This window comes from Oncorhynchus tshawytscha, unplaced genomic scaffold (genome assembly GCF_018296145.1).
Source record: "Oncorhynchus tshawytscha isolate Ot180627B unplaced genomic scaffold, Otsh_v2.0 Un_contig_7070_pilon_pilon, whole genome shotgun sequence".
In the NCBI taxonomy this organism is placed as follows: Eukaryota; Metazoa; Chordata; class Actinopteri; order Salmoniformes; family Salmonidae; genus Oncorhynchus; species Oncorhynchus tshawytscha.
Window position 1 is genome coordinate 81,469 of NW_024609280.1, and position 14,782 is coordinate 96,250.

The following is a 14,782-nucleotide window of genomic DNA, read 5'->3' on the forward strand; positions in this document are numbered from 1 at the left end:
GGTCAGACTCAGTTCATCAACAACCAGGTCAGACTCAGTTCATCAACAACCAGGTCAGACTCAGTTCATCAACAGCCAGGTCAGACTCAGTTCATCAACAACCAGGTCAGACTCAGTTCATCAACAACCAGGTCAGACACAGTTCATCAACAACCAGGTCAGACACAGTTCATCAACAACCAGGTCAGACACAGTTCATCAACAACCAGGTCAGACACAGTTCATCAACAACCAGGTCAGACACAGTTTATCAACAACCAGGTCAGACACAGTTCATCAACAACTAGGTCAGACTCAGTTCATCAACAACCAGGTCAGACTCAGTTCATCAACAACCAGGTCAGACACAGTCCATCAACAACCAGGACAGGTCAGACACAGTTCATCAACAACCAGGTCAGACACAGTTTATCAACAACCAGGACAGGTCAGACACAGTTCATCAACAACCAGGTCAGACTCAGTTCATCAACAACCAGGTCAGACTCAGTTTATCAACAACCAGGTCAGACACAGTTCATCAACAACCAGGTCAGACACAGTTCATCAACAACCAGGTCAGACACAGTCTATCAACAACCAGGTCAGACAAAGTTTCTCTGTGTGTCCTCTTCTGTACTGTAGGATAAAGAGGTTTTTGTTTCAAACCTCCAGTCTCTCTCTGAGTCTCTTCTCTGTGAGATATATTTGTCTACCGTCCAGTCTCTCTCTGAGCCTCTTCTCTGTGAGATATATCTGTCTACCCTCCAGTGTCTCTCTGAGTCTCTTCTCTGTGAGATATATCTGTCTACCGTCCAGGCTCTCTCTGAGCCTCTTCTCTGTGAGATATATCTGTCTACCGTCCAGTCTCTCTCTGAGTCTCTTCTCTGTGAGATATATCTGTCTACCATCCAGTCTCTCTCTGAGTCTCTTCTCTGTGTCCCTCTAGGATAAAGAGTTGTACCGCTGGCCTATCAAGGAGTCTCTGAAGACGATGGTGATGTGGTGCTGGAGCATAGAGAGGACCAGGGAGGGAGACCCAGCCAGCCTACACAACAGAGCACGTAGGATCTCTCAGATCAGCCAGGTAGGAGACGGTCACAGCCTTACAGTAACAACGTACAGTACTGACTGTGATGTGACACACTTCCAGCTGCTCCATCCATTCTAATGCACTGTGTTATACTGCTCCTAGTAATGCCTTTACGTGGTCGTCCAATCTCCTCTCTGATTCATACACTTCACAGCTCAATAGGGACATTCCCAATAGTAGATACTGACTGTTTCAGCATAGCGGAATATACAGTATGTCCACCTGTCAGAGCAAAGTAGAGGACATGTCAAGTAGCTAACAGTCCTGAGAAGAGTCCTGAGACTACAGGACATGTCAAGTAGCTAACGGTCCTGAGAAGAGTCCTGAGACTACAGGACATGTCAAGTAGCTAACAGTCCTGAGAAGAGTCCTGAGACACAGGACATGTCAAGTAGATAACAGTCCTTAGAAGAGTCCTGAGACTACAGGACATGTCAAGTAGCTAACGGTCCTGAGAAGAGTCCTGAGACTACAGGACATGTCAAGTAGCTAACAGTCCTGAGAAGAGTCCTGAGACTACAGGACATGTCAAGTAGCTAACAGTCCAGAGAAGAGTCCTGAGACTACAGTACATGTCAAGTAGCTAACGGTCCTGAGAAGAGTCCTGAGACTACAGGACATGTCAAGTATCTAACAGTCCTGATAAGAGTCCTGAGACTACAAGACATGTCAAGTAGATAACAGTCCTTAGAAGAGTCCTGAGACACAGGACATGTCAAGTATCAAACAGGATCTGAGACTACAGGACATGTCAAGTAGCTAACAGTCCTTAGAAGAGTCCTGAGACTACAGGACATGTCAAGTATCTAACAGTCCTTAGAAGAGTCCTGAGACTACAGGACATGTCAAGTAGCTAACAGTCCTGTCTCTCCCTCTGTGTTCTGTCCAGCAACACTCTGTCGAAGGAGCTCCAGGTTTCAGCCCCAGACCCATCGACATGAGCAATGTGACACTGTCCCGGGACCTGCACGTGAGTGACATGCTACACATACTCTGAGTGACACGCTACACATACTCTGAGTGACACACTACACATACTCTGAGTGACACGCTACACATACTCTGAGTGACATGCTACACATACTCTGAGTGACACGCTACACATAGTGACATGCTACACATACTCTGAGTGACACGCTACACATACTCTGAGTGACACGCTACACATACTCTGAGTGACACGCTACACATACTCTGAGTGACATGCTACACATTCTCTGAGTGACATGCTACACATACTCTGAGTGACACGCTACACATACTCTGAGTGACACGCTACACATACTCTGAGTGACATGCTACACATACTCTGAGTGACACGCTACACATACTCTGAGTGACATGCTACACATTCTCTGAGTGACATGCTACACATACTCTGAGTGACACGCTACACATACTCTGAGTGACACGCTACATATACTCTGAGTGACACGCTACACATACTCTGAGTGACACGCTAAACATACTCTGAGTACCATGTGACACGCTATACATACTCTGAGTGACACGCTACACATTCTCTGAGTGACACGCTACACATACTCTGAGTGACATGCTACACATACTCTGAGTGACACGTTACACATACTCTGAGTGACATGCTACACATACTCTGAGTGACACGCTACACATACTCTGAGTGACATGCCACACATACTCTGAGTGACACGCTACACGTGCTCTGAGTGACATGCTACAAGTTCTGTGTTACTTGCAACACAAGATGTGTGTATAATGGTTATGACAAAGTAAGCCCCAGTCTAGTGATTAACCAGGGTGTTTCTTATGTCCCTTCTTTTCAGTCCATGGCAGAACTGCTTGCAGAGAACTATCATAATATTTGGGCGAAGAAGAAGAAACTTGAACTAGAAGCCAAAGGTGCGTACAGTAGGACAGATTGTCCTTTAGGACAGACTTACCTCTGGTCTGTTAGCTTCCAACACCAAGTAACCAGCTGTTCCTGGTCTTGATTTGGTAACTGGTTTCCTGTTCTTGATCTGTTGCCGTGCCCCTCTGTACCTCTCTCTCTCTCTCTGTCTCCTGTGTTTAATAGGTAGAACAGTACTCTTTACTGATGAAGGTAACATGACGTCCAACTGTAGCTCGCGCTGCTGCTAGACATCCAACTAGAGACCTTAGATATCTGATAGACATCCAACTAGAGACCTTAGATATCTGATAGACATCCAACTTGAGACATAACTAGAGACCTTAGATATCTGATAGACATCCAACTAGAGACCTTAGATATCTGATAGACATCCAACTAGAGACCTTAGATATCTGCTAAACATCCAACTTGAGACATAACTAGAGACCTTAGATATCTGATAGACATCCAACTAGAGACCTTAGATATCTGCTAAACATCCAACTTGAGACATAACTAGAGACCTTAGATATCTGATAGACATCCAACTAGAGACCTTAGATATCTGATAGACATCCATCTAGAGACCTTAGATATCTGTTAGACATCCATCTAGAGACCTTAGATATCTGTTAGACATCCATCTAGAGACCTTAGATATCTGTTAGACATCCAACTAGAGACCTTAGATATCTGTTAGACATCCAACTAGAGACCTTAGATATCTGTTGGACATCCAACTAGAGACCTTAGATATCTGTTAGACATCCAACTAGAGACCTTAGATATCTGTTAGACATCCATCTAGCGACTTTTAGATAGCTGCTAGACATCCAACTAGAGACCTTAGATAGCTGTTAGAGACAGAACTAGAGACCTTAGATATCTGTTGGAGACAGAACTAGAGACATTAGATAGCTGTTAGAGACAGAACTAGAGACCTTAGATATCTGATAGACATCCAACTTGAGACATTAGAGACCTTAGATATCTGTTAGACATCCATCTAGAGACCTTAGATATCTGTTAGACATCCATCTAGAGACCTTAGATATCTGTTAGACATCCATCTAGAGACCTTAGATATATGTTAGACATCCATCTAGAGACCTTAGATATCTGTTAGACATCCATCTAGAGACCTTAGATATATGTTAGACATCCATCTAGAGACCTTAGATATATGTTAGACATCCATCTAGAGACCTTAGATATATGTTAGACATCCAACTAGAGACCTTAGATATCTGTTAGACATCCAACTAGAGACCTTAGATATCTGTTGGACATCCAACTAGAGACCTTAGATATCTGTTAGACATCCAACTAGAGACCTTAGATATCTGTTAGACATCCATCTAGCGACTTTTAGATAGCTGCTAGACATCCAACTAGACCTTAGATAGCTGTTAGAGACAGAACTAGAGACCTTAGATATCTGTTGGAGACAGAACTAGAGACATTAGATAGCTGTTAGACACAGAACTAGAGACCTTCGATATCTGATAGACATCCAACTTGAGACATAACTAGAGACCTTAGATATCTGTTAGACATCCATCTAGAGACCTTAGATATCTGTTAGACATCCATCTAGAGACCTTAGATATCTGATAGACATCCAACTAGAGACCTTAGATATCTGATAGACATCCATCTAGAGACCTTAGATATCTGATAGACATCCATCTAGAGACCTTAGATATCTGATAGACATCCATCTAGAGACCTTAGATATCTGTTAGACATCCAACTAGAGACCTTAGATATCTGTTAGACATCCATCTAGCGACTTTTAGATAGCTGCTAGACATCCAACTAGAGACCTTAGATAGCTGTTAGAGACAGAACTAGAGACCTTAGATATCTGTTGGAGACAGAACTAGAGACATTAGATAGCTGTTAGAGACAGAACTAGAGACCTTCGATATCTGATAGACATCCAACTTGAGACATAACTAGAGACCTTAAATATCTGTTAGACATCCATCTAGAGACCTTAGATATCTGTTAGACATCCATCTAGAGACCTTAGATATCTGATAGACATCCAACTAGAGACCTTAGATATCTGATAGACATCCATCTAGAGACCTTAGATATCTGATAGACATCCAACTAGAGACCTTAGATATCTGATAGACATCCATCTAGAGACCTTAGATATCTGTTAGACATCCAACTAGAGACCTTAGATATCTGTTAGACATCCATCTAGCGACTTTTAGATAGCTGCTAGACATCCAACTAGAGACCTTAGATAGCTGTTAGAGACAGAACTAGAGACATTAGAGAGCTGTTAGAGACAGAACTAGAGACCTTAGATAGCTGTTAGAGACATAACTAGAGACCTTAGATATCTGTTGGAGACAGAACTAGAGACATTAGATAGCTGTTAGAGACAGAACTAGAGACCTTAGATAGCTGTTATAGACAGAACTAGAGACCTTAGATATCTGTTGGAGACAGAACTAGAGACATTAGATAGCTGTTAGAGACAGAACTAGAGACCTTAGATATCTGTTAGACATCCATCTAGAGACTTTTAGATATCTGTTAGACATCCAACTAGACACCTTAGATAGCTGTTAGAGACAGAACTAGAGACCTTAGATATCTGTTGGAGACAGAACTAGAGACATTAGATAGCTGTTAGAGACAGAACTAGAGACCTTCGATATCTGATAGACATCCAACTTGAGACATAACTAGAGACCTTAGATATCTGTTAGACATCCATCTAGAGACCTTAGATATCTGTTAGACATCCATCTAGAGACCTTAGATATCTGTTAGACATCCATCTAGAGACCTTAGATATATGTTAGACATCCATCTAGAGACCTTAGATATCTGTTAGACATCCATCTAGAGACCTTAGATATATGTTAGACATCCATCTAGAGACCTTAGATATATGTTAGACATCCATCTAGAGACCTTAGATATATGTTAGACATCCAACTAGAGACCTTAGATATCTGTTGGACATCCAACTAGAGACCTTAGATATCTGATAGACATCCATCTAGAGACCTTAGATATCTGTTAGACATCCAACTAGAGACCTTAGATATCTGATAGACATCCATCTAGAGACCTTAGATATCTGATAGACATCCAACTAAAGACCTTAGATATCTGATAGACATCCATCTAGAGACCTTAGATATCTGTTAGACATCCATCTAGCGACTTTTAGATAGCTGCTAGACATCCAACTAGAGACCTTAGATAGCTGTTAGAGACAGAACTAGAGACCTTAGATATCTGTTGGAGACAGAACTAGAGACATTAGATAGCTGTTAGAGACAGAACTAGAGACCTTAGATAGCTGTTATAGACAGAACTAGAGACCTTAGATATCTGTTGGAGACAGAACTAGAGACATTAGATAGCTGTTAGAGACAGAACTAGAGACCTTAGATATCTGATAGACATCCAACTAGAGACCTTAGATATCTGATAGACATCCATCTAGAGACCTTAGATATCTGATAGACATCCAACTAGAGACCTTAGATATCTGATAGACATCCAACTTGAGACATAACTAGAGACCTTAGATATCTGTTAGACATCCATCTAGAGACCTTAGATATCTGTTAGACATCCATCTAGAGACCTTAGATATCTGATAGACATCCAACTAGAGACCTTAGATATCTGATAGACATCCATCTAGAGACCTTAGATATCTGATAGACATCCAACTAGAGACCTTAGATATCTGATAGACATCCATCTAGAGACCTTAGATATCTGTTAGACATCCAACTAGAGACCTTAGATATCTGTTAGACATCCATCTAGCGACTTTTAGATAGCTGCTAGACATCCAACTAGAGACCTTAGATAGCTGTTAGAGACAGAACTAGAGACCTTAGATAGCTGTTAGAGACATAACTAGAGACCTTAGATATCTGTTGGAGACAGAACTAGAGACATTAGATAGCTGTTAGAGACAGAACTAGAGACCTTCGATATCTGATAGACATCCAACTTGAGACATAACTAGAGACCTTAGATATCTGTTAGACATCCATCTAGAGACCTTAGATATCTGTTAGACATCCATCTAGAGACCTTAGATATCTGATAGACATCCAACTAGAGACCTTAGATATCTGATAGACATCCATCTAGAGACCTTAGATATCTGATAGACATCCAACTAGAGACCTTAGATATCTGATAGACATCCATCTAGAGACCTTAGATATCTGTTAGACATCCAACTAGAGACCTTAGATATCTGTTAGACATCCATCTAGCGACTTTTAGATAGCTGCTAGACATCCAACTAGAGACCTTAGATAGCTGTTAGAGACAGAACTAGAGACCTTAGATATCTGTTGGAGACAGAACTAGAGACATTAGATAGCTGTTAGAGACAGAACTAGAGACCTTAGATAGCTGTTAGAGACAGAACTAGAGACCTTAGATATCTGTTAGACATCCAACTAGAGACCTTAGATATCTGATAGACATCCATCTAGAGACCTTAGATATCTGTTGGAGACAGAACTAGAGACATTAGATATCTGTTAGAGACAGAACTAGAGACCTTAGATAGCTGTTATAGACAGAACTAGAGACCTTAGATATCTGTTGGAGACAGAACTAGAGACATTAGATAGCTGTTAGAGACAGAACTAGAGACCTTAGATATCTGTTAGACATCCAACTAGAGACCTTAGATATCTGTTAGACATCCATCTAGCGACTTTTAGATAGCTGCTAGACATCCAACTAGAGACCTTAGATAGCTGTTAGAGACAGAACTAGAGACCTTAGATATCTGTTGGAGACAGAACTAGAGCCATTAGATATCTGTTAGAGACAGAACTAGAGACCTTAGATAGCTGTTATAGACAGAACTAGAGACCTTAGATATCTGTTGGAGACAGAACTAGAGACATTAGATAGCTGTTAGAGACAGAACTAGAGACCTTAGATATCTGTTAGACATCCAACTAGAGACCTTAGATATCTGATAGACATCCATCTAGAGACCTTAGATATCTGATAGACATCCAACTAGAGACCTTAGATATCTGATAGACATCCAACTAGAGACATAACTAGAGACCTTAGATATCTGTTAGACATCCATCTAGAGACCTTAGATATCTGTTAGACATCCATCTAGAGACCTTAGATATCTGATAGACATCCAACTAGAGACCTTAGATATCTGATAGACATCCATCTAGAGACCTTAGATATCTGATAGACATCCAACTAGAGACCTTAGATATCTGATAGACATCCATCTAGAGACCTTAGATATCTGTTAGACATCCAACTAGAGACCTTAGATATCTGTTAGACATCCATCTAGCGACTTTTAGATAGCTGCTAGACATCCAACTAGAGACCTTAGATAGCTGTTAGAGACAGAACTAGAGACCTTAGATAGCTGTTAGAGACATAACTAGAGACCTTAGATATCTGTTGGAGACAGAACTAGAGACATTAGATAGCTGTTAGAGACAGAACTAGAGACCTTCGATATCTGATAGACATCCAACTTGAGACATAACTAGAGACCTTAGATATCTGTTAGACATCCATCTAGAGACCTTAGATATCTGTTAGACATCCATCTAGAGACCTTAGATATCTGATAGACATCCAACTAGAGACCTTAGATATCTGATAGACATCCATCTAGAGACCTTAGATATCTGATAGACATCCAACTAAAGACCTTAGATATCTGATAGACATCCATCTAGAGACCTTAGATATCTGTTAGACATCCATCTAGCGACTTTTAGATAGCTGCTAGACATCCAACTAGAGACCTTAGATAGCTGTTAGAGACAGAACTAGAGACCTTAGATATCTGTTGGAGACAGAACTAGAGACATTAGATAGCTGTTAGAGACAGAACTAGAGACCTTAGATAGCTGTTATAGACAGAACTAGAGACCTTAGATATCTGTTGGAGACAGAACTAGAGACATTAGATAGCTGTTAGAGACAGAACTAGAGACCTTAGATATCTGTTAGACATCCAACTAGAGACCTTAGATATCTGATAGACATCCATCTAGAGACCTTAGATATCTGATAGACATCCAACTAGAGACCTTAGATATCTGATAGACATCCAACTAGAGACCTTAGATATCTGTTAGACATCCATCTAGAGACCTTAGATATCTGTTAGACATCCATCTAGAGACCTTAGATATCTGATAGACATCCAACTAGAGACCTTAGATATCTGATAGACATCCATCTAGAGACCTTAGATATCTGATAGACATCCAACTAGAGACCTTAGATATCTGATAGACATCCATCTAGAGACCTTAGATATCTGTTAGACATCCAACTAGAGACCTTAGATATCTGTTAGACATCCATCTAGCGACTTTTAGATAGCTGCTAGACATCCAACTAGAGACCTTAGATAGCTGTTAGAGACAGAACTAGAGACCTTAGATAGCTGTTAGAGACATAACTAGAGACCTTAGATATCTGTTGGAGACAGAACTAGAGACATTAGATAGCTGTTAGAGACAGAACTAGAGACCTTCGATATCTGATAGACATCCAACTTGAGACATAACTAGAGACCTTAGATATCTGTTAGACATCCATCTAGAGACCTTAGATATCTGTTAGACATCCATCTAGAGACCTTAGATATCTGATAGACATCCAACTAGAGACCTTAGATATCTGATAGACATCCATCTAGAGACCTTAGATATCTGATAGACATCCATCTAGAGACCTTAGATATCTGATAGACATCCATCTAGAGACCTTAGATATCTGTTAGACATCCAACTAGAGACCTTAGATATCTGTTAGACATCCATCTAGCGACTTTTAGATAGCTGCTAGACATCCAACTAGAGACCTTAGATAGCTGTTAGAGACAGAACTAGAGACCTTAGATATCTGTTGGAGACAGAACTAGAGACATTAGATAGCTGTTAGAGACAGAACTAGAGACCTTAGATAGCTGTTAGAGACAGAACTAGAGACCTTAGATATCTGTTAGACATCCAACTAGAGACCTTAGATATCTGATAGACATCCATCTAGAGACCTTAGATATCTGCTAAACATCCATCTAGAGACCTTAGATATCTGATAGACATCCAACTAGAGACCTTAGATAGCTGTTGGAGACAGAACTAGAGACATTAGATAGCTGTTAGAGACAGAACTAGAGACATTAGATAGCTGCACCTCAGCAGCAGGAGTACTACCTGAGATAGCTGGTTTTAAACTCTGTTTAGTTGCACTGTAGGTTAATGACTGTGTTGGCTGGGCCCACAGCTATACTGTAGTGGCTGGGTCCACAGCTATATCGTGTTGGCTGTGCTCACTGTGCTGGCTGGGCCCACAGTTATACTATGTTGGCTGGGCCCACAGCTATACTGTGTTGGCTGGGTCCACAGCTATACTGTGTTGGCTGGGCCCACTGTGTTGGCTGGGCCCACAGGGCCACCAGCCATACTGTGTTGGCTGGGCTCATGGCTATACTGTGTTGGCTGGGCTCACAGCTATACTGTGTTGGCTGGGCTCACAGCTATACTGTGTTGGCTGGGCTCACAACTATACTGTGTTGGCTGGGCTCACAACTATACTGTGTTGGCTGGGCTCACAACTATACTGTGTTGGCTGGGCTCATAGCTATACTGTGTTGGCTGGGTCCACAGCTATACTGTGTTGGCTGGGCCCACAGCTATACTGTGTTGGCTGGGCCCACAGCTATACTGTTGGCTGGGCCCACAGCTATACTATACTGCTCACACACGGACGAGGACTCTCCAAACAGTCACTCCTGCTTCTAGGACATGCTATAGTAGTACACTTGTAGTTCTGCTTTGCACCTGATTTCCTAACTGCTGGTTTGATTGCAGTTCAGTTAACAACCAGCAGGTGTCACTGTGACACTGTGTGAAGTCCTCTCATTCCCTCAAACATCCAAAATGTCTTCCTCTGTCTCAGTGTTTCCTCTGATCTTGTTCCAGGAGGAGGGAACCATCCGTTACTGGTGCCCTATGACACGCTGACCGCCAGAGAGAAATACAAAGACAGAGGAAAAGCCCAAGACATTCTCAAGTTCTTTCAGATAAATGGCTACACTGTGTCCAGGTGAGGATGGTTATACTGGGTCCAGGTGAGGATGGTTAGACTTTGTCCAGGTGAGGATGGTTATACTGTGTCCAGGTGAGGATGGTTACACTGTGTCCAGGTGAGGATGGTTATACTGGGTCCAGGTGAGGATGGTTACACTGTGTCCAGGTGAGGATGGTTATACTGTGTCCAGGTGAGGATGGTTATACTGTGTCCAGGTGAGGATGTGTCCAGGTGAGGATGGTTATCCTGTGTCCAGGTGAGGATGGTTAGACTGTGTCCAGGTGAGGATGGTTGCACTGTGTCCAGGTGAGGATGGTTATACTGTGTCCAGGTGAGGATGGTTACACTGTGTCCAGGTGAGGATGGTTATACTGTGTCAGGTGAGGATGGTTAGACTGTGTCCAGGTGAGGATGGTTAGACTGTGTCCAGGTGAGGATGGTCCAGGTGAGGATGGTTATACTGTGTCCAGGTGAGGATGTGTCCAGGTGAGGATGGTTATACTGTGTCCAGGTGAGGATGGTTATACTGTGTCCAGGTGAGGATGGTTATACTGTGTCCAGGTGAGGATGGTTATACTGTGTCCAGGTGAGGATGGTTACACTGTGTCCAGGTGAGGATGGTTATACTGTGTCCAGGTGAGGATGGTTATACTGTGTCCAGGTGAGGATGGTTATACTGTGTCCAGGTGAGGATGGTTAGACTGTGTCCAGGTGAGGATGGTTATACTGTGTCCAGGTGAGGATGTGTCCAGGTGAGGATGGTTAGACTGTGTCCAGGTGAGGATGTGTCCAGGTGAGGATGGTTATACTGTGTCCAGGTGAGGATGGTTATACTGTGTCCAGGTGAGGATGGCTATACTGTGTCCACTGTGTCCAGGAGGATGGTTATACTGTGTCCAGGTGAGGATGGTTATACTGTGTCCAGGTGAGGATGGTTATACTGTGTCCAGGTGAGGATGTGTCCAGGTGAGGATGGTTAGACTGTGTCCAGGTGAGGATGGTTATACTGTGTCCAGGTGAGGATGGTTATACTGTGTCCAGGTGAGGATGGCTATACTGTGTCCAGATGAGGATGGTTATACTGTGTCCAGGTGAGGATGGTTACACTGTGTCCAGGTGAGGATGGTTACACTGTGTCCAGGTGTGGATGGTTATACTGTGTCCAGGTGAGGATGGTTATACTGTGTCCAGGTGAGGATGGTTAGACTGTGTCCAGGTGAGGATGGTTAGACTGTGTCCAGGTGAGGATGGTTATACTGTGTCCAGGTGAGGATGTGTCCAGGTGAGGATGGTTAGACTGTGTCCAGGTGAGGATGGTTATACTGTGTCCAGGTGAGGATGGTTATACTGTGTCCAGGTGAGGATGGTTATACTGTGTCCAGGTGAGGATGGTTATACTGTGTCCAGGTGAGATGTGTCCAGGTGAGGATGGTTAGACTGTGTCCAGGTGAGGATGGGACTGTGTCCAGGTGAGGATGGTTAGACTGTGTCCAGGTGAGGATGGTTAGACTGTGTCCAGGTGAGGATGGTTATACTGTGTCCAGGTGAGGATGTGTCCAGGTGAGGATGGTTATACTGTGTCCAGGTGAGGATGGTTATACTGTGTCCAGGTGAGGATGTCCAGGTGAGGATGGTTAGACTGTGTCCAGGTGAGGATGGTTATACTGTGTCCAGGTGAGGATAGTTAGATTGTGTCCAGGTGAGGATGGTTAGACTGTGTCCAGGTGAGGATGGTTAGACTGTGTCCAGGTGAGGATAGTTAGACTGTGTCCAGGTGAGGATGGTTAGACTGTGTCCAGGTGAGGATAGTTAGACTGTGTCCAGGTGAGTGATGGTTATACTGTGTCCAGGTGAGGATGGTTATACTGTGTCCAGGTGAGGATGGTTATACTGTGTCCAGGTGAGGATGGTTAGGTGAGGATGTGTCCAGGTGAGGATGGTTAGACTGTGTCCAGGTGAGGATGGTTATACTGTGTCCAGGTGAGGATGTGTCCAGGTGAGGATGGTTAGACTGTGTCCAGGTGAGGATGGTTATACTGTGTCCAGGTGAGGATGTGTCCAGGTGAGGATGGTTAGACTGTGTCCAGGTGAGGATGGTTATACTGTGTCCAGGTGAGGATAGTTAGATTGTGTCCAGGTGAGGATGGTTAGACTGTGTCCAGGTGAGGATGGTTAGACTGTGTCCAGGTGAGGATAGTTAGACTGTGTCCAGGTGGGATGGTTAGACTGTGTCCAGGTGAGGATGGTTAGACTGTGTCCAGGTGAGGATGTGTCCAGGTGAGAATGGTTATACTGTGTCCAGGTGAGGATGGTTATACTGTGTCCAGGTGAGGATGGTTATACTGTGTCCAGGTGAGGATAGTTAGATTGTGTCCAGGTGAGGATGTGTCCAGGTGAGGATAGTTAGACTGTGTCCAGGTGAGGATGGTTATACTGTGTCCAGGTGAGATGGTTATACTGTGTCCAGGTGAGAATGGTTATACTGTGTCCAGGTGAGGATGGTTATACTGTGTCCAGGTGAGAATGTGTCCAGGTGAGGATGGTTATACTGTGTCCAGGTGAGGATGGTTATACTGTGTCCAGGTGAGGATGGTTATACTGTGTCCAGGTGAGGATGGTTAGACTGTGTCCAGGTGAGGATGGTTATACTGTGTCCAGGTGAGGATGGTTAGACTGTGTCCAGGTGAGGATGGTTATACTGTGTCCAGGTGAGGATACTGTGTCCAGGTGAGGATGGTTATACTGTGTCCAGGTGAGGATGGACTGTGTCCAGGTGAGGATGGTTAGACTGTGTCCAGGTGAGGATGGTTATACTGTGTCCAGGTGAGGATGGTTATACTCTGTCCAGGTGAGGATGGCTATACTGTGTCCAGGTGAGGATGGTTATACTGTGTCCAGGTGAGAATGATTATACTGTGTCCAGGTGAGGATGGTTATACTGTGTCCAGGTGAGGATGGCTATACTGTGTCCAGGTGAGGATGGTTATACTGTGTCCAGGTGAGGATGGTTATACTGTGTCCAGGTGAGGATGTGTCCAGGTGAGGATGGTTAGACTGTGTCCAGGTGAGGATGGTTAGACTGTGTCCAGGTGAGGATGGTTAGACTGTGTCCAGGTGAGGATGGTTATACTGTGTCCAGGTGAGGATGGCTATACTGTTTCCAGGTGAGGATGGTTATACTGTGTCCAGGTGAGGATGGTTAGACTGTGTCCAGGTGAGGATGGTTAGACTGTGTCCAAGTGAGGATGTGTCCAGGTGAGGATGGGACTGTGTCCAGGTGAGGATGTGTCCAGGTGAGGATGGTTAGACTGTGTCCAGGTGAGGGTGTGTCCAGGTGAGGATGGTTAGACTGTGTCCAGGTGAGGATGTGTCCAGGTGAGGATGGTTATACTGTGTCCAGGTGAGGATGGTTATACTGTGTCCAGGTGAGGATGGTTATACTGTGTCCAGGTGAGGATGGTTATACTGTGTCCAGGTGAGAATGGTTATACTGTGTCCAGGTGAGAATGGTTATACTGTGTCCAGGTGAGGATGGTTATACTGTGTCCAGGTGAGAATGTGTCCAGGTGAGGATGGTTATACTGTGTCCAGGTGAGGATGGTTATACTGTGTCCAGGTGAGGATGGTTATACTGTGTCCAGGTGAGGATGGTTAGACTGTGTCCAGGTGAGGATGGTTATACTGTGTCCAGGTGAGGATGGCTATACTGTGTCCAGGTGAGGATG

General features: G+C 43.7%; 1 protein-coding gene across 1 annotated transcript in view; it reads left to right on the forward strand.

Annotated features, from left to right (window-relative positions):
- LOC112242112 (ryanodine receptor 2) overlaps positions 1–14,782 on the forward strand; it is a gene marked incomplete at both ends in the record, with an annotated part of 113,571 nt that overhangs the window by 70,580 nt on the left and 28,209 nt on the right. The window contains 4 exon segments of the mRNA XM_042314754.1: positions 929–1,066; positions 1,962–2,042; positions 2,878–2,953; positions 10,949–11,072. Coding sequence (XP_042170688.1) covers positions 929–1,066; positions 1,962–2,042; positions 2,878–2,953; positions 10,949–11,072 — 419 coding nt within the window.